This window comes from Enhydra lutris, unplaced genomic scaffold, assembly GCF_002288905.1.
Source record: "Enhydra lutris kenyoni isolate GAN:26980312 unplaced genomic scaffold, ASM228890v2 scaffoldscaffold3, whole genome shotgun sequence".
Taxonomy (NCBI): domain Eukaryota; kingdom Metazoa; phylum Chordata; class Mammalia; order Carnivora; family Mustelidae; genus Enhydra; species Enhydra lutris.
The window spans coordinates 66,184,347-66,208,885 of NW_019154087.1; the positions used below are offsets into that span (position 1 = coordinate 66,184,347).

The 24,539-nt window shown below is 40.4% G+C and overlaps 1 protein-coding gene across 1 annotated transcript in view; it reads left to right on the forward strand.

Annotated features, from left to right (window-relative positions):
* Window positions 1–24,539, forward strand: part of LOC111154998 (nuclear receptor subfamily 3 group C member 2) — a 338,835-nt gene that overhangs the window by 269,425 nt on the left and 44,871 nt on the right. The window contains exons 5-6 of the mRNA XM_022514989.1: window positions 663–1,007; window positions 2,282–2,426. Coding sequence (XP_022370697.1) covers window positions 663–1,007; window positions 2,282–2,426 — 490 coding nt within the window. The remainder of the gene's footprint in view (window positions 1–662; window positions 1,008–2,281; window positions 2,427–24,539) is intronic.

The following is a 24,539-nucleotide window of genomic DNA, read 5'->3' on the forward strand; positions in this document are numbered from 1 at the left end:
ACATTTACCCAGGGGCCTTAGGGCTGTAAACAAGGAGGGACACCTAGGCTTTGTGTTTTGGGGCTTCTCAGTACAGCTGGGGACGTAGCCCCAGCAGCATTTACACGAAATAAGTGCAGAAGCCAGCAATCGCCCATGGACCAGAACAGGAAACGTGGTAGAGAGGCACCAAGAAGAACTAGTAAAGAGGCCAGGGAGAGCTAATTAGAGGGAGCAGAGACAGCACTGGAATCGTAAGACCCATTCTGGCACTTGTCGGCAACTCATTAGTGGGTAATAGCGGGAATTACTGATTTCTGTAAGATTTAACTGCGGCATATGTAACTTACTGGCATACAAAATAATTTTCCTTCCTCTGAACTCCCATCTCTATCATGTGTTAACTGTGTGATCTTAGATTTCTTAACCCTCTGGTCTGTTTCCTTATAGAATAAGAATCTTAATAGTACCTATTCATAAAATTGCTAAATTGCTTAATTGATAGGAAATAGGACTGTGCCTGGTATTAGAAAAATACTGACAAGGGACTATTTCTGTTAGTGTGGCAAGACATCTTTCAAAGAAAGTCATCAGTTTAAGTCAGTGTTTAATTTTAACTTACCTCGTATGATGTATCCCAAACATAATCTTAATTTACCCTTATTGTTTATAATTTTTTACAGCGCGAAAGTCAAAGAAGTTGGGCAAGTTGAAAGGTATTCACGAGGAACAGTCCCAGCAGCAGCAACCCCCACCGCCGCCCCCCCAGAGCCCCGAGGAAGGGACAACGTACATCCCTCCCGCAAAAGAGCCCTCAGTCAACACAGCGCTGGTCCCTCAGCTCTCCACGATCTCACGAGCACTCACGCCTTCCCCTGTTATGATCCTTGAGAACATCGAGCCTGAGATTGTGTATGCAGGCTATGACAGCTCAAAACCAGACACCGCTGAGAACCTGCTCTCCACTCTAAACCGCTTAGCAGGCAAACAGATGATCCAAGTGGTGAAGTGGGCGAAGGTACTTCCAGGTAGGAACGTCTCTCCTGTCACAGTCTGCATCCCGAACTAGAGAAGTCAGGGCAACCGATTTCGCCATCTCCAACAGTGCAGTTGGAGTTAGCTCCCCGTTTAATCCTCACACCATATTTTTCCATCAATATCAAATTAATCGAGTGTGTAGGGAAACTGTTCCTGTGCTCATTTCTCCTGAGATGTTAGGGCTACGGGTTCTGTTGTTAATACACATTTCTTGTGTTGATGATTGAAAGGGGACATTTCATACCCAAAATATTCATAAGGTCAAATACATTCTGTTTGTGAGAACGCAATGAGCCCATTATCAGCATCGTATGACCCGGGCCAATCTTAGCGCAGACAAGGAAACGAAGACCTACTGAGTAAGTGGTAGGAGACCCTGAAAGATTGTTCTTTCTGAAAACATCATCTTACCTCCAGCACCCTTTAAATTGTCCTTGAAATTCCTACTTTAGTCAATTTTTGTGCTCTAGAATTTTATTAATAAGGCCCCTATTAATCTACAGAAACATCACTTAGAATGACTATCCCACTGTCCCAGTCCATTAATCAAAGCAGTTTCTTGGATTACCTGTGGTCAGCCAGGGCCCTAAGAGAAAAGACTGGGGAAGGCTCCGATAGTTGTTCCTTTGAAGAGGAGCTTGCCCAGGTAAAACTCTACAAATGGAAGAATACCATGTTGCCCCTGGGAATACAGGCGATGAGAAAAGGAACAAAAGAAGAGCTATCAGAGGCCCACACCAGACTGTGGGACAGGGCAGGACAGGGGCCAAGGACGCTCATTCTACTCTACAACTTTATCAGAGTCCGGTATTACCCTCAGAAGAAAAGGAACAAGGAATGATATTTTTTCAACCACCCCAAATTCACGAAAATTAAAATCTTCCACCATGATAGCGGATATGCAGGAGTTAATTATTAAAATATTCTTTAGTTTAATATTATTGTTAGTAGAATGAAGCAAGTTTTATAGGTTAATATAAATTCCTCCAGTCTAACCAAGGGTTTTAGACGTTACCCACAATGAAACTGCCTGAGCTCCCTGGTTTTATTTGTCCTGGCCTTTCACCCTCATTGAAAATTTAAGGTGCATTTAGAATGAAATGTTGAATAGGGCTATGCCCAGGGTGGGTGCTCCTTAATGACTATTGAACTAAATTGAGTCTGTTAGAGACAGGTGACTGTGTAGGGTTGCCTTAAGAAGCTTCTTCCTGGAATGTACGTAAATGCTAAGTGTATTTCTGTGATTAATTGTTCTGTTCTTCAGGATTTAGAAACCTGCCTCTTGAGGACCAAATTACCCTAATCCAGTATTCTTGGATGTGTCTATCATCATTTGCCTTGAGCTGGAGATCGTACAAACATACAAACAGCCAATTTCTCTATTTTGCGCCAGACCTAGTCTTTAATGAGTAAGTACCTATTAATTAGCCTTCATAAAATAAACAGCAGAGTTATTTGTTATGCTTTTTTTATGATTTCTAAATATAAATCATATGTATATTTGTGAAAGAATCCACTGACACATAGCATTTTTAAGAGGAAAAAAAATCCTATCATTTAAGGATTTAAAAATTCCTTTTTGCAGAATTACTATGCACATGTCTGAGTATATATAAATCAGTATATATAGATCTCATATAATAGTATGTGGGAATTGTCCCAAAAGAAAGATGATCCAGTTGGCTCTAAAAACTTGACTGGTACAACGCCACGATTAATAGAAAACAGTCTCTTCTGGTATCTACTCCATTTGAGAAGACTCTCTAGTTTCTAGGAAATGGGAATGTATGAAGTGCCAGTTTTAGCACACATTCATATAGTGGTTCTATTGTTAACAGTATACAGCTGCTCAATGTGTTTTCATGACACTCATAATTACCATTCTTTGAAATCATAAAAAAAAAAAGCCAAAAATGCTTCTCTGTAGTGAAACATCTTTGGTATTATGATGCATTTTAAAAGATCAAAAGAATTGTAAGAGAGATTTCTTTGGCCATGATTCCTTCCTACATTAAGTTTACATTAGTACATTTCATTTACGTTTATCTCCACCCAGTGCTTCTTTGTAATTGTTGGGTCAAGAAACACCTAATATAAAAAAGGAACATTTGAATTATGATAGTAACCACAGCCATATTCTATCAGTTGTCTCTCTCTAGGTAGGAAAATAGGGGTTTTCAGTAAGGAAGGAAGCAGATAAGAAATAGATTGATAATACAAGACAGAAAAGCAATGCAAAAGATTAGAAGTGGACTCATAGTGCCAAGATACCTAAATGGTACTGTACCAATTTCCCTACAAAGTCTAGTTCACCCCAATACAGTAGGACACAAAGACTGTTTTATTCCAATATAAATTAGGAACATCAGTTGTTTGTTCAGAAGGTGACTCTTCTTTCGGCAATTAGTCAGAAAGAATAATTCTACTGCATAATTTTTCACCAAAAGCATGAAGTGAGGCCAAACAACTGACATGCACATTTTCATCTACTTGTTTTCCTCATTAATCAGCTGATATTATTAAATAGGAAGCCTGTTTTCAAATATGGTCTATAAACCAAAAGAAAAACATGTTCCTTGTTTTAAAAGTGTGGGTAAACAAGAATCTCTATTCCATGCCATCCAGCATGTCTCCATTTGATTTTAACTGGAGATTTAAATGATCTGTTTGGTCTTATTGAGTACATCTATTAATTTTTCCCATAAAATACATATAACATAAAAATTTTCCATTTGAGCCATTTTTAAGTGTACCGTTCAGTGGCATTAATCACATTCACACTGCTGTGCAACCTTCCCCACCATCCATCTCCCGGACTTCTTCATCGTCCCAGACAGAAACTTTGAACCCCTCAAACAAGAACTCCACAGTCTCCCCTCCCCCGAACACCTGATAACCTCTAATCCATGGCTTTGCCTATTCTAGGTAATTCAACCAAGTAGAGTCATATGATATGTATCCTTTTGTGTCTGGCTTATTTCACTGAAGCATAAGGTTTTCAAGGCTCATTCTTACTGTACCGTGTATCAGAATTTCATTTTATGGCAGAATGATATTCCAATGTATGTACCTAGGATCGATGCTCATCGTTTGCAGATTCTGTATTTGTGAGTTGACCTTCTGGCTACATTTATTTGTAACCCCGGAGTGAACACACGCGGCACTTCTGTAGTCCTTCGCAGATGTGCCCAGAGCAGCAATAAATTTGCGACCCACCCCGTGTGTACATTTCAGCCGAGACTCTCTGCCTTTATGTTTCGGCTCTCATACTGTGAACAAGTGGCCTTTTCGTGGTCTATTTAGTACCACGTTTTTTGCATTTTTGTGCTTTTTGTTGGTGATTTCACTGTTTAAAATGACCTCTAAGCAGAGTGCTGAAGTGCTATCTGGTGTTCCTAAAGCAGGAAGTCTGACGTTCCTTAGGGGAAAAAAATACAGGTCTTAGATAAGCGTCTTTCAGGCATGAGTTATAGTGTTGTTGGCTGTAAGTTCAATGCTAATGAATCAGGTATATGTCTATTAATAAGGTGCCCTTAAGCAGAAATACACATACAACAGAATTATGTATATAGATCAGGCGATGAAAGTGATCAGCGGCTCTCGAGAACCCAACCCTGTATTTCCCTTAGGAAGAGTTCATTATTCACGGATTCAGTGTTTGCTGCAACTTTATAAAATATAACTACCTTATTTATCTTTACCAAGTAAAGAGCTTTCACCACATTTTGTTTATTCATTCATCAATAGACACTTGGGTTATTTCCACCTCTGGCTCTTGTAAATAACGTTGCTATAAACATTCGTATGCTAATATCCGTTTGAATCCCAGCTTTCATTTCTTTTTGGTGTATATCTAGGAGTAGAATCTCTGAAGCATACTGTAATTCTGCATTCAACTTTTGAGGAACCACCATACTCTTTTCCACAGCACTTGTGCTATTATTGTACATTCCCACCAGCAATGCAACAGTAGTTACAAGAGTTCAGTTTTACCACATCCTTGCTAACACTTATTTTCTGTTTAGGGCTTTTTCTTTTTTTCTTTTTTTTAAGATTTATTTATTTGTTTGACAGGGAGGGAGGGAAGTAGGGAGAGAAATAGGGGAGGGCCAGAGGGAAAGGGGGAAGAGAGACTCTCAAGCAGACTCCCCGCTAAGCGCAGAGCCAGACACAGGGCTCCACGCCAGCACCCTGAGATCTTAACCTGAGCCAAAATCAAGAGTCGGATGCTTAACCAAATGAGCCACCCAGGAGGCCCTAGGTTTTTTGTTTTTAATAGCTACCCTAGTAGGTACAAAATGTTTGGGGATGGGTTTGGGTTTTTTGTCTTTTTGGTTTTTTTTTTTTGTTTTTTGGGTTTTTTTTGGTTTTGAAATATATTTGATATATAATACTGTGTGAATTTAAGGTGTACACATTGATTTTCGATATTTATATATTGTAATATGATTGCCATTGTAGCTGGTACTTAGCACTCTGTCAAGTCCCATGATTGTCATTTCTTTCTCCTGGTAAGAGTAATTAAGATCTAGTCCATTAGCAAGGTTGACAATTATAATAAAATATTTCATATATTCCCTATACTGTATATTAAGTCTGCCGAACTTGTCTACTCGTTGCTAGTTTGTACCCTTAAAACCACACCTCTCCTTCCCCCTCCTTTCACCCTGTAGTAACCACTGTTGTGATCTGTTTTTACCAGTTAGCCTTTTTGAGATTCCACATGTAAGTGGTATCATACAGCATCTGTCTTTCTCTGATTTATCTCTTAGGAGCTGTGAAGTCCTTTCTCATTGTGGTTTTGATTTGCATTTCCCTAGTGACTAATGATGTTGGACCTCCATTCACGAGCTTATTGGCCATTTGTAGATCTTCTTAAGAGAAATGTCTGTTCAAGTCCTTTGATCATTTTTAATTGGATTGTTTGTCTTTTTGTTCTGGAGTTGTAGGAGTTCTTTATATACTCTGGATATTAAACCCTTATCAGAGATGTGTTTTGTATACTTCTCCCATTCTGTGTGCTGTCTTTTCACTCTTGATAGTATTCCTTGAGGCATTTAAAATTAGAGTTTTTGATTTTAATGAAGTGCAAGTTATTTTTTTTTCTTTTGTTGCCTATGCTTTCAGTGTACTCTATTAGTTCTTAATTATATGCACATATCTGAGTCTATACATTCTCGAAACAGTATAAAAGTGTTAGAATCCTTTTTAACAAATGAGATTTAGGAGAAAGCAGCTTATATTTGAAGCCTAAATTAACATGATTGAAAGGTTTGGGAAATAAATAAGAAACCAAAGACAGAAAAGGCCATATACACTTTGTGTACATTTTCCTATTGTAAAAAATACTAATACAGATAAAGCGGAAGCACAATAATGGCTTTCTAATGTTATAAATAGTTAAATGTTATGATATTATATAATTATTAGAATGAAAGTTTTATCTTGTTCTTAAACCTTTGACCTTAACCTCACCCTAGAGTTCTCTGTAGGTTTCTCTAAACTAGAAAGAATAGGGCAGAGCTTGTTTTTCAAAGTTGAGAAAGAAGAGAACCTACTTCCAGAAAACATCTGGAAATGATATAAAGCCTTTTGATCAAATCACACCGACAAAAAGAGCTTGATCAGTAGCTCTGTTATCGGATGCTATCACAGACCCTGTATCTGTTAGGGAAACTACTAAGTTAGAGAGGATGGCCTGCAGCTAGGGTCTGCATGCACACGCAGGCTTCGTCCTGCATTTATTGAAGGAATATTTGCTAACTGTTGCCAGCGTTCTGAACAGTACCTTCAGAATAGGGGAAAAATGTATAGACAATCCCTGGCTCATGGAACATACGGTCCAACCAGGGAGACAGATCTTGATCCGAGGATCCAAAAATCATGATTGTAAGTATTAAAAGGGCAAGCGCTTTGGGGACAGTTAATGGGAGGGATTGCTCTAGTCGGGAAAGCTTCCTTGGTATTGCTTAAACTAGTGTCACCCAGGTGGAGGGAGTACAGGAGGAGGGATGCTGATGGAGGCTGACGGCCCAGCATGTGCAGACCCAGCAGCAGGAAGGAACTCCATGCAGAGCTGTGTAGTGATGGGACATGGAGAGAAATGCCAAGATGTTAAAAGGCAAAATCTATGGGAATTGCTGGTGGTCAGATTCAGGTAGAGAATGGAGGGGGAGGAGAAGTGGGTGTCTAGGAAGACTTCCAGGCCTCTGCCTTAAGTGCCCGGTAGGATATGGTGTCACTGCCTGGGAAAAGGGAGCAAGGGTAGAGGACCAGAGTTCGGAAGGGAAGAGGAAGGGATAGTGTGAGGCCAGTCTTAAACATAAAATTGAATTGCCTTTCAAATATTATTCAAGGAAAGATAGTAAATAAGGAGTTATTATCCATACCTGAAGCTTAGAGAGAGGTCCCAGCTGAAGATACAAATTCTGAGCTCACTTTAGAAGCGGTAAAGGACACAAGACAGGAGAGATCCCAAGGAAAGAGAGGGTTTCCTGAAAGAAAGTGTGGCTACCAGCCTTAAAGGCCATGTGAGCCCAGCGGGTGGTGAACCAGAAAGCGGGAAGGACACCTCCCGCTTGCCTGCCAGCACCTTTCACATTCTTGTCGGCTCAACGTGTCCCTGGGCTTTCCCTCAGCCAGTACCCTTCCAAGAGTGCAAGGAAGTAACGTATGCTGTTCGGTGGCAGGTAGATCCGCTCTCGTGGGATCCTCCCTTGCTCTCCCGCCAGCCTCCACAGGCTCAGGCCACCTCTCACTTGCGCCTGCAGTTCTTGGGTGTCTGTATCCCTACTTTGTTTCCCTCATACCTCTTTGTTGAAATCACGAGCTCTGTCGTAATCAGTTTTTAATTTCCAGCACCTGGCGTGGTGTCCGAGGCAAAGGAGGAACTCTAAATATTTGCTGAATGAATGAATTATTGACCAAATGAAGCAAACAATCAATTAGGCTAGAAAATGCTTTCTAAGTTATCATCGCTAATTATGAGGATGACGTTTATGATAAAGAAGTGTGATAGGGGATGCAGTTTTCATACCAAAAGCTTTGCTATATTTAAAACCGTGACCAAAACTTCAATAGTTGATTCTTTGTGTTTGCCTTCTCCTGTGAAACAGGTCTGAAAGTTCCCAAAGATCTTATCCTCATGCTGTGTACTGGCTTTATTGGAGTTGGAGGGAAGGTGAGGAGCAGGGAATAATTAAGGAAAACATTCTTTCCCATCTTTTTTTATTAAACATTGGGGTGAAGATATGAGTTAATACTTTAAATTAGCATAGAACTTTTCTTATTATAAATGTGAAACTTTTCAAATATGTATTAAATGATTAATTATTCAATTGTACCTTGAAACAGCTTATCATATATTGCTACAGATCGCTGTAAGTATTCAAATTTCTTATCAATTCAGTACACATATTAAAACTGCCATTTAAGCCTGTAATGAAATTTCTTCCAATTTTTTTTTTTAAGTTTCTGAAAGGCAGATTCAGTGTTACTACTCTCTTTTAAGTCTTGACCAATATTTTAGAATCAAAAGTATATTTAAAATCATGTTTATATTGTACCAAGTGGTAGCCCAACAAAAAATGGTTCTTGAATGATCTTGCACTGCCTTTGTGGTTCCTAGACCTTAATTTTATTTATTTATATTTTTGGTTCAGAGGTGGTAGGAGGAAGAGTTTAAATCTTGGTGCCACTTTCTGAGCCCCTGTAAGTGAGCGCTCTCAGTGTGTCTGCCCTGGACCTGGATTCCTTAACCTCAGCTTCTTAGTGATGGAAGGTGAACCCCTCCTCCTGGCCATTGACTGTGTGATGGCAGCACCAGAAGGGAAGTATAGACTCAGTTAGTAATCATTTCCTGTTTCATGGAGTGCTGTCTGTCCTTGTTGTCGCCCCAGTAAGGGATCACTGTGCTGCCATGGTCCAGTTGTCCTTAATGAGAGGCCCTCCGCAGGCCACAGTGCCCTTACGGACCCTTTTCACTTAAGGTCCTAAAGCTCTGAGAGGCCTGGCTCATACTCGGGCTGTGTATACTGTTGTGCCAGCTGGGATCAGGGTGTCCCCACGAAGGCCAGGAGTGGGTGGAGTTAGGACATGGCAGGCCTCCCCCACCCCTCCTAAGGAAGCATGGTTGGTACTGCAGAAGTGACTTCTGTGTCTGGACCCTCGTTCCAGCAGGGTAAGAGCCAGTGATGGTGGGGGACAGGAGTTCTGAAGAGAGGAGCCACGGAAGTAGGATGAGCCTGGGTCAACTTCCCCTTCCCTGGCTTCATTTACTTTTCTTCTCTATCCCCAATGGCTCTTCCCATCTTCTCTTCCCTCTCTGTGGCTTCCAGACAGGATTTCTTACTTTCCCTGTGCTCACTGGGACACTGTTCTGTATAGTTTCCAGTATCTGACCTCCAGCCTTTCCCACCACCTTCCCTTTTCCTCCTTCTGCTCCCGCTCCTTCCTCCCTCCCTCTCCATCTCTTTCTGTCTCTCTCTGTGTCTTACATACACACACACACACACACACACACACACACACACACACCCCTACTCATACCTCCTGTCTTCTGAGATTTCTTCTGTTTTTTCCTCTGGGTCAGTATGAAGAGAGAAACTGAAAGAACAGAAAGTCCCCCTTCTGTTCCTTATCTTTCCATTGGACCCTATGGAAACCGGGTCCTGTTCTACCAGCGAGAAAGCCAGAGTCTGCAGCAGAATGGTATGGCCATTTGTGAGTCAGACAAGAGCCACAGCTACCCCTTTACAGGGTGCATATGCTGCCCCTCTTCCCATGGTTCCCACTGCTGCCTGCTGTTTGCACCTGGCCCTGTTCCCTCATGTCCAGCCCCTATAGACTATGGAGATCGACACTCATGAATGAAGAAAAACAATGTCACAAATTAGAAAATGGTCAATCCTTGCCTGCAAGTGGCAGAAACATTGCAGAATGGCATTTTATCTGTTGCACAAAGGTAGGGTGTGGGAAGACCTCTTGCTATCCGAAGGCAGAGGGAACTGTAAGCAAAGCTACAATGAAACCTGAGGAAATTTTTATAAGCTACAAAAGAGAAATAAGCATTCAGTCACATAGGGAAGCAGAGGAAAGGTAGGTGCAGAACTCCAAATGAGAGGTATTTCTTCTCTTCTTTTTTCTCCCATTCTTTGAAAACAGTATTTCTTCCCTTTAATCAGCTAGCATAGTGATAAGAAGTAGAGTCAGAGCAAAAAGTTACTTCTAGACATTTCCGGCAAAAGGTTTGAGAGGAGGGAAGTTCTTAAATAAATGGGTAACTTGGCTGTGGGTTACCTGTGGGTTCCTGCTCACATTAAGGGAAGTTCTTGAAATGAGTGTGCAGGGGTCAGGCACTGCCCTACCTGAGGAAGGCAAGAACACTGAAGAGAGGAGTATTGAGACCAGGACTGCAGGTGATCTAACTCATTCCTCGACCCGTCTCCTTCTTCACCAAACCCAGCCTTCTCATTTTGGACTGTTCTTCAGAGAAGGCGGCAAGCGATATTTATCCAGTCCATTCACGCAACAAATGTTTCTTGAGCAACTTCAGCAAACCAAGCACTGGGAATACAGCAGGGAGAAGTCATGGGTCACGTACACCACGTGCTGGCGGTGGGCGGGTGGGTGGGAGAGCAGAAGTGGAGGCAGCAAGGTGAAGAAGTCCCACCTTGCTGTGTCTCCCAGGACCATAGCTCAGGGAACATACCATCATCCAGGTGTACGACCACAATGAAGTAGTGTTTTTTTGGTTTTTGTTTTTGTTTTTGTTTTTTAAAGATTTTTTATTTATTTGTCAGAGAGGGAGAGAGAGCAAGCACAGGCAGACAGAATGGCAGGCAGAGGCAGAGGGAGAAGCAGGCTCCCGCTGAGCAAGGAGCCCGATGTGGGACTCGATCCCAGGACGCTGGGATCATGACCTGAGCCGAAGGCAGCTGCTTAACCAACTGAGCCACCCAGGCGTCCCACGACGAAGTAGTGTTTGAAATAATAAGGTGCAGTTCGGATTCCTTCAGAAGATTCACGAGCGTCTTTGGTTAGCCATGTTGACCTCCTTATGGTGCTTTGAAGGATCTAAACTCATCCTTTTCTCAGACCCTTTCTACCTGGTATTTGTTCTGTGCAGGAAGGTGGTCCTTTCTCCCCTTCTTGTCTCAGCTGGAAGTATTCCTTGTTCAGAAGCCTGACCGCCAGATCTAGAGAGACCCATCTGCTCTGTCCCTCCCCATCATATCGCACATTTATGTTCTTTGTAGTAGGTCTCCTGCCACCGTAACGTAGGCTCAGAGAAGGTAGGAACCTGGCCTGTCTGGTTTATCTTCGCAGACCCAGCACCTATAATACTGTCTGGCATTAGTAAGTGCTTGATGAACTAATTAATTTTAAAATGCTGATTTCAGCATTATTTCCTGCTGCTTCTCTGCATAAACTCTGCACAAGCCAAATTAACCTTTCTCTTCCCTTAGTCCTGTCTTTCCACTGCTGTGCCTTTGCTCCTGACATTTTCCTTTCCTCTCCCTCACCTAAACCGAAGGACTCCTCCTCTGTGGTGACTTCTATTATCTTCAAAATCAAGAGGGACTTTTTGCCCCCAAAACTTTCTTTTCTATATTACTTTTTTCTGTATCAATTATCTGCTGCTTTTTATGTTTTATATACATTTTTCACTCCAGCTGTACTGTAAACTTCTAGAGTGCAGGAAGCATACTTGAAAAAAACTTTCCTTAATGTTTAGCAAAATACTTTGTACATATTGGCACTCAGTGGCTTTTGAGGGGTCTGTTAATGAGTGCTCTTTCTAGTACAAATGTCAGATGCTAGATTCCTGATATGGGTTTACTCTACAATGCTTTTAGGGCATAGCATGTGAACTTAATGAAAAGACTCATTTTTTATATCATTCTTTCAAATTTTCCTTCAGGAACGCTGCTATATGTTAATATTTTTTACATGTTGCATCTTGTAGCATACTTGAGAAATTTCCTAAGTAGTTAATGAAGCCAGGTAATTGCCAGTATAGTATGAAATCGAAACAAAAAGGAGACTGTAAATGAAATGCACTGTTTAAGCTCTGTAGAACTATATAGAGGTTACACAGAGTAGTTTTTTAGGGGAAGGAGGTTGGGGGGCTGGGTTTCAGGGATTTTTCTGGTTTTGCTCTTGTTTTGTTTTTTATAACCAGTCTTTTGTTGAAGAAAGACACTGGCTGTCTTTTTTTTTTTTTTTTTTTAAGATTTATTTATTTATTTGAGAGAGGGAGAATCTGAACAGGGGGAGGAGCAGAGGGAGAGGGAAAGAGAATCTTCAAGCAGTTTCCACACCGATTGTGGAGACCCACAAAGGGCTCAATCTCATGACTCTGAGATAGTGATCTGAGCCAAAATAAAAAATCAGATGCTTAACCAGCTGAAACCCCCAGATGCCCCAAAATTGCACCAAGTAGTAATGATGCAAGAAAAATGTCCAAGCTTTATTCTGAATAACTAGAGGGAGCTATTTTTTATTTTGATTAAAAGTCAAAACAAGTTTAAGGTCACATGTTATCTGTAAAAGGCTTAGCGTGGCTAATATTAACATGTTGTTTTATATTTCCATTAACATGCCCAAAGACTTTGGTCTCTTGAGCTAAAAACACTCTTCTTTTCATTACAAAATAAAATCACTGTGATGAATTTCTTCTTTTTTAAATAATCGATAAACAGAAAAATTAATTACGATGCAGTGATTACATTGTAAGATTGGGGCAGGTGCTGAGGAATGTGTAAGTTAGTTACAAAACTGAGGAGAGTGCTAGGCTTCCTCCCTTGACACAGGTGATCGCAGACACATAGATGCTGTCTTTGATCATCCTCCTCCAGAGGGAAGGAGGGGAACACACTTGAATGTGTCTTGATATATAAACTCTTCAGTGAACTTTCATCTCTAGACACTTCTAGAACCAAAACCACATGATTATCCATTTTTACTGTATCATACATGAGAGATGATTTGGGTTTCAATCCCTCACTTCCACCAATGAAACCTAAGCAAAATAATAGATTTGTGTATCCTGAGGGCTCTGAAGAGGTTAATTTTTGAGCAGGGGTGGGGGGGGTTGGTTCTGGCATTGATACTTTTCTGAAAGAAGAAAGTAGAGAAGGGAAAGGGGGGGAAAGGGGCCATATTTGGTGACCTTCCTCCTACTTATTAAAGCTCATCTGTGGGATACCTGGGTAGCTCAGTTGGTTAAGCCTCCAGCTCTTGGGTCATGATCTCAGGGTTCTGGGATTCAGCCCTGTGTTGGGCTCTGCAGAGTCTTCTTAAGATTCTCAGTTTATCTCTCCCTCTGCTTCACCCTTCCTGCCCCCCACACTTGCACATGCACTCTCGTTCTCTCTCAAAATAAATCTTCGGGGGAAAAAAAAAAAGCTCTTCTGTGTCTCTGCAGTAGGAATACTGCCCTAGTGAGGGTCCATATTTACAGATGTGGCATCCTTTGTCTAATGGCCCCTCACCTGTGCTCCTCCACCTTGACATAACCACTGCCTCAGTAGAATCAAGGGAACTAGGAGTTTATAAACTCCTAATTTCTTTTTTGCTGCAGTTATGATATCACTCTCTGTCTTAGTCATCTTGGACTGCGATAACAAAATACCACAGGCTGGGTGGCTTGGACAGCAGACATTCATTCCTCACAGTTCTGGAGGCTGAAAATCAGATGTCAGGGTACCTTTATGGTTGTGTTCCAGGAGGGCCCTCTTCCTGACTTACAGGCAGCTGCCTTCTCACTGTGTCCTCATATGGAGAAGACAGAAAAGCTTTGGTGTCTCTGCTGCTGCTTCTTTTGTAAATCCCATCATGGGGGCTGTGCTCATGTTAACCTATTTACTCCCCAAAGCCTCACCTCCTATTGTTATCACCTTGGGGGTTAGGATTTCTACATATGAATTTTGGGGGACACAAACATTCAGTCTATATCATCTTCACTTACATGGATAATAGGGTACAATCAAGTGCTTTGGAGGGGGAATTTGATGGATGATGAGCTGGTGCATTTAGAGCTTTTGTTTGTATTATTCATATTTATTTACCCATATAAGAAATTAAAGCAAAATTTTAGAATATGGTCTTATCATTCACTTTAAAATAACAAGTACATATTATGTAAATAACATAAGCAGCATAGCATAAATATTTTATGAAAAGTAACTTTTTTAACAAAAGTATTAATGGCACTCTTTTTGCTTTTTTGTAAATCCTTTCAGTCTGACTTAAATGAAGACTGTTGTATTCCTTTGTCTGCTTCTCATATTTAGTCTGTGGTGATAGGTTGTTTTGGATGAAGTATATGAAAAAAAATTCCTGTTTCACCAGGTAGTTAGTTGGAAAAAGGAGTACCTTGTAGACCCCTGGAAAGGGTCTTGGGGATATCCCAGAGTCCCCAGACCACACTTTGAGAAACACTAGACAAGGTGATCGATAAAACCCAACCCAGACTTGTTATTCTGCTTTGCTTTGGGGAAGCCTCACTTGTGGTCTGGATCTCTGTTTTCTCATTCAGGAAGGACTTAATCTCTTCTCAAGGCATCTGAGATTCGCACCTGAGTAGAACGTGGTCCTCATGCTTAAAGGGCTCTCAGTCTAGTAGCAGAACATTTACAGAGCCTACTATGTGCCATTTTCTCTACTTGATGCTTTTATGTGTGCTGTCTTGTTTATAGACAGTCACGTCTTCAGGCAGATACTATTATCACTGCTTTATAAATAATTCAGCTCCCTCAGGCAGAGAGAAGTTCAGTAGGGTTATCCAAGATCACATAGCTGCTGAGAGGTTGCTCTCAGATTTGAGCCCAGGATCTCCTTGGAAGTTCATGCTGTTCTTGTTATGCCCTATGTCTCCATGCCTCTATAAAGTAATGGAAATGGAAGGGTCTTAGGGTCTCTTCCAACCTCCTATAGTTTATGATTCCGCTTTACCAACAAGACAACTTATAGCTATGAGGTCTTGTGACTAAAATGAGGCCAATTAAAAGGGAGGAGGACAGTATTATAAGTGAATATCCTAATTGCTTCCCCTAATGTGAAGTGTATGTCTTCCTATTGTTCAGCTAAAAAAAAAAAAAAATTGTGAACAATGGTTGTGTTTCACTGGTCATTAATAAATAATGAGAATATTTACAATATGCAAAGCAGCATGGTGGCAGTTGCAAGGAACCCAGTATGAGAGACAGTTTCTGTCCTCCAGAATTCTGTCAGGCGGTTGGCGAATTAAGACCAAGACACAAGAGTGGTGGCCCAACAGGATGGAGTCCACATGACAAGTGTGACAAATAAGTTTTATTTGAGATGGGGGCTCCAGGAGTTTAAAGAGAAGGTGATTCCCTTGGGCTGAAAATAGCAAAGAAAGCTCCCTCGCAGAATTATCTGGCTTTAAAATTTGTGTTAGCCTCCAAAGGAGGGTTAGAATTTGGATGGGTACAGTGAACACGATGCTCTATGGTCCAGGCATGAGGAATTGTACCTGCGTGGCATAGGGGATGAGTCTCTGAATTTCAGTGTTGAAGCTATCGAACTGTGCATGGGACATGAAGAACTGTGGGTTCACACTTCAGAATGGAAGAGGCTATTTCTTTCCCACTCCCCTTTTCTTCTCACTCGTTCTGCTTTCCCTAACTTCCTTCCCGCCGTAACTGACATTTATTTTTTCTTTCTTGTCTCAGCCCTCTCCTTCGGCTTGACTCTTTTTCTGGCTTTCTCTTTTCCTCTTTTTCTCCTCTGTCCTCTTCCCCCTGTGACTTGACAGCCCAACACTCTCTCTCATTTATCAAGTAAAAATGTTACATCCCATTGTCAGCTTAGCTTTTATATTGAGACATAATTGACATGTAACATTGTATTAGTTGCAGGTATACAATATGATGATTCCATATTTGCACATATTGCAAAATGATTGCCACAGTAAGTCTAGGTAATATCTGTCACCACAGTTACAAACTTTTTTTCTCCTGATGAGAAGTTTTTTTGTTGTTTTTTTTTTTAAAGATTTTATTTATTTATTTGACAGAGAGAGAGATCACAAGTAGATAGAGAGACAGGCAGAGAGAGGGGGGGAAGCAGGATCCCTGCTGAGCAGAGAGCCTGATGCGGGGCTCGATCCCAGGACCCTGGAATCATGACCTGAGCCGAAGGCAGAGGCTTTAACCCACTGAGCCACCCAGGTGCCCCTGATGAGAAGTTTTAAGATCTACTTTCTGAGCAACTTTCAAATAGGCGATACAGTGTTATTAACCAGCCGCCATGCTGTACGCTATTGTCTTAGTTTTGAAATTAGGTGTGGTAAGGCTCTCCTGTACCTTTGCAGGGGAAGAAAAACAGTAAACACAAGAAGTTGCTTTTTGGCTTCAATATGACCCCTTGTGCTCTTTTCTTTGGAGTCATAACCCAAAGTGGGAGACTTTTTTTCACTCAAGGTCTACCAGTCTTGGTCTTCAAATCATTGAAATTCTGTTCCAGAAACTACTCAGAGGAGTGATTTTGCTTTTCTAATTTTTATTATATTTTATATCTTTCCTGGCTGCTATTCTTTATACTTGTTGCAGAAAAACACTGCTGCCAACTGGCTGCCAAACCACCCCCCAGTTCTTTGTGCCCAGCAGTACAGTGAGGGAGGGGCTCGACTCACACTCTTTTACCAGGGTGTGGGACCCAGTGCCCGGCTGGGGACTGGGGTCCTGCCTGTTCAAGAGATCACAGCAATCTAACACTTTTTTTAAAAAATATTTTATTTTGTTTTATTTTGTTTGAGAGAGAGAGACAGAGAGTGCCAGCTGGGGGAGGAGCAGAGGGGAGAGACAAGCCAACTCCACACTGAGCACAGAGCCAGACAGATGCTGGGCTCAATCCTAAGAGTCCTCGATCGTGACCTGAGCCAAAATCCAAAGTCAGATACTTAACCAACTGAGCCACCCAGGCGCTCGGGGGCTAACGCTTTTGAAGCATTGGCCTTCAATGTGTGTTTCTTCTAGTGGATGAAAACAGAAACCCAAAGAATCGTTTGTTTGTCCTTAAGGACCGCATGGCCATTCTATTCTGATTAGAGAACATTCAGAAGGTCACAGAATTTCTGAGTAGAGGAGAAGGTTAGGAACATCGGCTGACCTCCTCAGCTGTATTGACTAGGTATTTTCTACATGAGGATAAAGAAGATGAGGAGCAGTTAGGCTACGCTTTGAATAAGCATGGCGTTCACGCCACCTCATGTGCATGCATGTGTAGTATGTGTCTGACCGGTGATGTTTTACGGGAAACAGATGTCACTGCTGGTGTAGTGACCTGGTACTATCATACTTACTTCACCCAGTCATGAATGATGCAGTTGTTCATCGTGTCCTGAACAAAATCTGCTTTGTGACAGATGTTCAGAATAATAAGAAAGGACAACGTGGCTCATCTCTAATAGATTAATTGAGTTGAATATCATCTTTTTTTATTATTATTTAGGCTGATGACTTGTCAGCTTTTAGAAGGATTCACACAAACAAAATAAACTACCTTTCATACAAAGCGATGGCACCTGAGAATGTTTTCTAGGACCCAGGTCGATTAGTGAATGGAATTGTGTCTGTGATAACAGTCTCTAGAGGCTTAGCTATTTTCTTCTTCCAAAGGAAGGCACTGCGGATAGAAGAAGGAGTCTGTGATCCTGGAACGGGAGCACAGCTGCTCGCTACCTTCCACATCTCCACCCCAACCCATGCACACACTGGGAAAGTCACCTCTGCAAGTGTGAGCCACGCTCCGCTCTTGCCTCGGAAGCACAACCTCATACCTGGGCTTTATCAGAGTAAATGTCCGTCCTTATAACCTGTGCCAGGTCTGTTGCTAGAGGAATGTGCCTTTTGCTTCATGAAGACTACGACTCCATAAGTTGCAATTTAATACAAATCTTTTTTTGTACTAGGAAAAGTGATTTGCTGTCACCCTTTATGCCCACAACAGTCTAGCCATACTCCCGAATTCAGCAATTAACTTTGTTCACATTCTTGAAGTTCACTAGTTATCAGGTGGGAATCTTACTGTTTTACGGCTCCTTTTTTACAAGAGAGGAAACTGGTCGTTTATTGAAATTAAGCAGTGTCTTTAAGTATATACCTAAAATGTCCTTGTTTGAAGTGATAATAAGTCACAAAGGTTTTCTGTCTTTTATTGAAATGTCTGTGTTCTGCATACCATTATATCTGCAGAAAGTTAGTATTAGAGTCTATATCCTACAAAAGTGAGGCTTGGATAATTTTTAAAAAATTCTTTCACCAGAGAATATTGGGTTTTTCTATCCTTTCTGTGTGGAGAGAAATTCAGGTGTTAAGTCTTAACATGGTTTGGATTTTATGAAGTGCTCATAAGGTTGTAAGCTTGCTGTTGGATATTTCCACCTTAATATAGCAGTCAAGAGGAAATTTTCACAGTGGGTTATGACTTCGTGTTTTCTTTGCTCTACCAGAAACATGTGTCCGTGTATCCAAAAGAAATACTAACTATGTAAGTATATACAAATCTAAGGTACCAAAGACTTTTTTTTTATATAAAACACTATATATAAAATATATGATTAGAAGAATTTTTTTGATATTTCTGGGACTGTCAGTGGTAAATTATGGTTGCCATGTAACCAAGCCCCTTCTAAATGTTTAGATTGTCAGATCCTATTTTGATCAGCATAACATCTACTACCGTCAGTGGCAACTGTGATGCTTAGATTCAAGGGCACTTCCACAAAAACATATCCCTTTTGGGACATCAGTTAAGGTGACAAAACACTGAATTATCTTTTAACTCGTACTAGAGTTGACCATGTAAGATTATTAGAGAATCAGTGGATGTCATGGAGACCACTGGGATCCCACTCACTGGTACAATAAGACAACCACAAAAAACATTGTCCATCAGTTCCTAGACCAAAGTGGCTGAGTTCTGGCCTGGCTGTAAATAAATGGCACAGGTGCTCTAACACATACCAGAACTGCAGCAAGCGTGAGGGGCCTACTACAGATAGATCTTGTTTGTCAGTGAGGGGAAAATCTGGTAAGATGATGAAAAAAATAAAAAATGTATACCATAAACTGGAATGATTTGAATGTTGAAATTGAGGTCATTTTTATTCTAATTAAGGTTTGAGAAAAAAACCTTTTCTGCATGTTATTTTTTTAGAAAAATAACACGCCTAAAACAAAGACCATCTATTACACTGACCACTTAACAAGATGTCACATTGATTCAGACATGATGGTGTCGTTTGCAGCATCAGATGTAAGGTCTGGCCTCTCAGATCGGCTGTGATTGTGCGTGTACCGTAGCACTCAAGTTATTTTACTCCGTGTTGTAAGATTGACACGGCTGTTGTATGCATTCCAACAATGTAATACACGCATGCATTCCTAGGAGCAATTTACGGAAGTAGTAGCGTGTTAGCAAACAGGTTTTTGAAGGGCCTTCCTGAGATGCCAGGGACTTCAAGGAGTCCAGCCCTGAATGAGCTTTGCTGTGTTTTGTTTATATATATAAATTATATATATATATAGCTTATATATTTATATATAAAATACATATATGTATATATTTATATAAAATACATATATTTTTTAAGATTTTAAGTCATCTCTACACCCAGCATGGGGCTCGAACTCACAACCCTGAAATCAAGAATTACACGCTTCACCAACTGAGCCATCCAGGTGCCCCAATATATGTACATTTTAAGAGCATCTCAAAGTCTGTGAAATCCATTGGATTTATCTAATCTCAGGGGCTACCAGATATTTATTTAGTACTGGTGTCATTTGGGACCTGTGCACATAACAAAAATCAATCAGAGATGCTTATCCAGGAGGAGGACACGGACCTTCAGAGTGATGGGAGTTGGTGATTGTTTAATCGTGGGCTAATGAGAAATGTTTCAGAAGTTTATTTTTGTAGTTCCTCACTAAATAAAGTGATGCTTTCCTTTCCTAAAAGGCACGCAGGTGACCATGGTACTGTTAAGTGCAATATTGCTAAAGGATCTTCCATTAAGAAATGTCACTGTACCTTTCATTGGCTCCCATAGGTGGAAGAGCTGGGAACTTTTTTGCTTTGGCATTTATAAAATCAGCCAATGTGAAAGGATTATGTTTATTAAATGTGAATTCTTAGAAAGAGAAAAGAGTGATAAAGGTAGTTCTATTTTCCCTTCTCCCTAAGGGTACCAAAATTACGGCAGACAGGCCTTTTAGAAAGTGTTTCTGTGACTGACTTTGTTGAAATTATGGTTTATTAAAAGAATTTTTAGGGGCGCCTGGGTGGCTCAGTGGGTTAAGCCGCTGCCTTCGGCTCAGGTCATGATCCCAGGTCCTGGGTTCAAGCCCCACATCGGGCTTTCTGCTCAACAGGGAGCCTGCTTCCTCCTCTCTCTCTGCCTGCCTCTCTGCCTACTTGTGATTTCTCTCTGTCAAATAAATAAATAAAATCTTTAAAAAAAAAAAAAAAAAAAAAAGAATTTTTACCCTTCCTTCTTTTAAAAAGCATTTAGCACAGCCTGCAGTAAAAGCACATACAGTGAAAGTCCATCAAGACACAAAAAGGCCGAAAGCAAGTAGTAAAAACAGTGAAGAAAAGAGATATTTTGTATATTATAAAAGAAGAAGAATGAATGAAAAGCCTGAACTCTAAGAGAAGTTACTTAATTAAACACAAACCCTAGTCTCTTAATCTCTATCAGAGTATAGCAGATAGTCTCATGGGTTGCAGAGATTCTTTCTTGTTTCTAGTTAAATTTTTTTTCAGTTGTGATAAAATACCCATAAAGTAAAATGTACCAACTTGAGCATTTCTGATTATGCAGCTCAGTAATGCTATGTGCATTCACAATGTTATGTAAATAAGTGCTTTTTCCTCCCTTCCCCCAGTCCCTGGGAGTGGCCATTCCACTTCCTGTCTCTACAAGTTTGACTACTCCAGATACCTCATTTAAGTGGAATCTTACAGTATTTGACTTTTTGTAACTGGCTCATTTACTTAACAGAATATCATTTTGTGCGTTTGTATTGGCTCGTGTGTCAGAATATCCTTTCTAAGGCTAAATAATATTCCATCAAATGTATATGCCACATTTTGTTTATCCATTCACCCATTGAAGGACACTTGGGTTGCTTCCACATTTTAGATATTGTGAGTAATGCTGCTATGAATATGTACGTACAGATGTCTCTCTGAGTCCCTGCTTTAAATTTTTGCGGTCTCTTTTTAAGAAGTTAGTTTGCATCCTCCATGTAGAAGCCAGAGCATGATGACCCACAATAGGTGTTTAGGTTAATACTTAGAGCTCCTGAGTTCTGCAGATACCCATAGTTTGGAAAGGTTTGTCATTTGGGCTTATCAGATATTTACTTCCAACAGAACAGAACATAAATATGATTCCAGGATTTCCTTTAATTTGGGTCAGTAATTTCCCAAATCAGCTGCTTCCAAATGAGCGGAGGTAACCGAATGACTAAGCTTCTCAAATACATTTTGAGTAGTGTCTTGGTAAGCCAGTACTTGAATACCAAAACAGAAGTGTTCGTTCTGATAGCCGTTGACCCATACATAGTTCAGAAGACTAGCCTCATAAAGTCGGGCAACACTGGTAACATAATAATGGCAAGATGGCAAGGGCCCTATAAATACAAAAGTTGTTCAGTTCTTTAGTTAAATTAAGAGCCAGAAATTAGCATACAGATCATTTAAATTGTGAACTTCGTGGGGCATCTGAGTGGCTCAGTCAGGTAAGCTTCCAGTTCTTGATTTTGGCTCAGGTCATGATCTCAGGCTTGTGAGATGGAGCCCCACATTCAGTGGGGGGTCTGCTTGAGATTCTCTCTCTCCTTCTGCCTCTTCCCCTCCCCCTGCTCGCTTGCTCTCTCTGTCCCCTCCAAATAAGTAAATAAATAACAAAAAATAAATTGGGAACATCCTTCCTACTCTGATTATAATAGGGCTTTTTCTCATTCCCACTGTTACCATGAAAATGAACTCCATTTTCAACCCCAAGTTCTCTCAAAGGCCAGGAAAAATATATTTTCCAACTCTTCAATTATTCACTTTTGTTCCAAGTTAATCAGGTTTGGAGATGTTAGATTATTTTAATATTTTAAAACTATTTCCAAATGACCCTGTGATTGTAGTTTAGTGTAATGGGTGTTCTCGGAGAGAACCAGATGAAGTTATAGCTATGAATAAAATTGGTTTCTTAGTTTGAGAAAATGATAGGTTTTCAAAACTATTGAAATATTTCTTTTTCTTTTTCTTTTTCTTCTTTTTCTTTTTTCAAAGTGTTTTTAAAAAATATTTTAGGACTATCATTCTTGTAGATTTTATCCCAAGGCCTTTGGAATCAGAACTGGATCTCTGTGCCCATTTTGGTTGTTGTTATTTATTTATCCAAAAATAGAGTTCATTCTTTTCCTGCAAATGAGATGTTTAGAAATGCGTTACATGTGCCCCCTGTTCAGAAGGCTGTCAGTTATTCAGGTCTAATGTTCACTTGAATACAGGGCTATTTCCTACTTTAGTAATCTTCCACTGCCTCCATATTAGTTTAGCATTCAGGGATAACTTCTGCACTGACTTTTATATTTTAGAAGCATTATACAGATTTCACCTTTTTCGCAAAGTCGTTCATGTATTTTTACATTATTCTACTGAAGATGAGGTAAGATTATAAAATGAATAAAAGCATATAGCAAAGAGTATTTCTGTGAAGTAATATTGCAAAATTAATACCAGTGTCATGCCAAAAAGGTGTCCTTGTTTCAACTTCTATGGATGTACATTTCCGTGCATTTAATCTAATTGTGCAAAAACGATGTGATGTAAAATGTGTTTTTAAGATGGCCTATTTTCCTGAGATTTCAAGCTATATTGAGTACCCAGTGCTCTTCATTTAGAGAACTCAATTTCATGCAGTGGAAACAGCAGTGGAGTTTGAAAACACAAAATCTTACCACGTAATGGTGAGCAAAGAATAAACAAATAAGTGAATATAATAACAAAACATATGAGGTACCAAACATCTCTTCATAGTTGGAAAGAGATCCTCTGGAGTAAAAGCTAAAACAGCGCTGAGCTGTTGGCAAGCATGGAGAGAGAAGACGACCTGAGGTACGAAGTGGAGAACATGGGGTCGCTTCTGGCTGCTTCATGTACCTTCATTTCCCTATCGTGAACATGAGGATAATTCTTCACAGGGCACTGTGAGAATTAGCAAGACTGAATTTAGCATTGGTGGATGTTAGGCACCCCATAAGTGATAGCTGTGAAGACCATGGAGGTTACTCAGGGAATAAGACCTCAGGAAAGAGGTAAAGAGATGCTGTTCATACTAAAGGGGCAAAAACAAGCTTCCTTTAGGTGTGTGGTCACCCATGCTCTCATCTTCTCCAAGTAGCATCTGAGGTCTCTCTTCAAGTCACCTTAATCAGTGTGTGGATGTTTTGTCGACACATCTGAGAACAGAAACACTGACACGGAGGTGCTGAGCCCTCTCGTTCTACTCCCGGCAAGTTCCTTCCACCTCCCTGAAAACCTACAATCTCTGAGTTTTCTCCTGCCTTACCCTACATAGAGAAATAATGGTAACAATATAATATTGTTTTCCTGTAAAGTCATCTCAAGAATTTGATTATTCCTTGCTTTGTTTTAACTGAAATGATCACTGGTCTCTCAAGAAGAAGAATTTTATTTTCTTTATTATACAAAAAAAAAAAAAAAAAAGCTAATAGTACTTTGTAATTTAAGAATTTGCATATAATTGGTTTCTACATTTCTGCAAGGTTGGAATTATTATTAGTATTCCAGTTTGACATGCAATGAGTCTGGGTCTCAAAAGTGATGTGCTCACAGATTGACAAAGCCAGCACCCTGAAGGGCCAATGGGCGGCACATCTGCAGACCCTGCTGGGCTAAAGTCAAGGGTGCCTGTGCTCTCTCCAGCACTAGGTGGCCTAAGGAATCAAATGCACAGGAGTCCACTCTTTCATTTGTCAAGCATCAATGCATGTTGTGCTGTATTCCACGGATATCCTGATTTGTTACTCACTCCATCCCATTTTACAACCAAAATCTCTCCTTTTTTGGAGAAAGTTTTGAAGAACTTCATAAATGCCCTATTTTATTAGACATTTGACCTTTGTGTAAATTTTCAGTATTCTCTTGCTCTAATCATCATCATATGCAAATCATTTTGTTGTCTTCACTTTTTTCTTCTCTCATTCATTCATGAAATATTTATTGAGCAAAGATTAACACATGATACTTGGCTATCATATTCTACTTGACATTCAGAAAGGTGAGCCAGACGTGGATCCTGCCTTTAAGAAGCTTGTAGTTAGCAATCAGGATAGTGAAACTGAACTGAGCCTTTTTTTCCCTCTAAACACATAGAAATTCTGCATTTAAAAAAGAAAGTCTTAAATATATAGGCAAGCTTTAAAAGGGAGGGGGGGAGAACAGGTGCAAGAAGAGGGAATTCA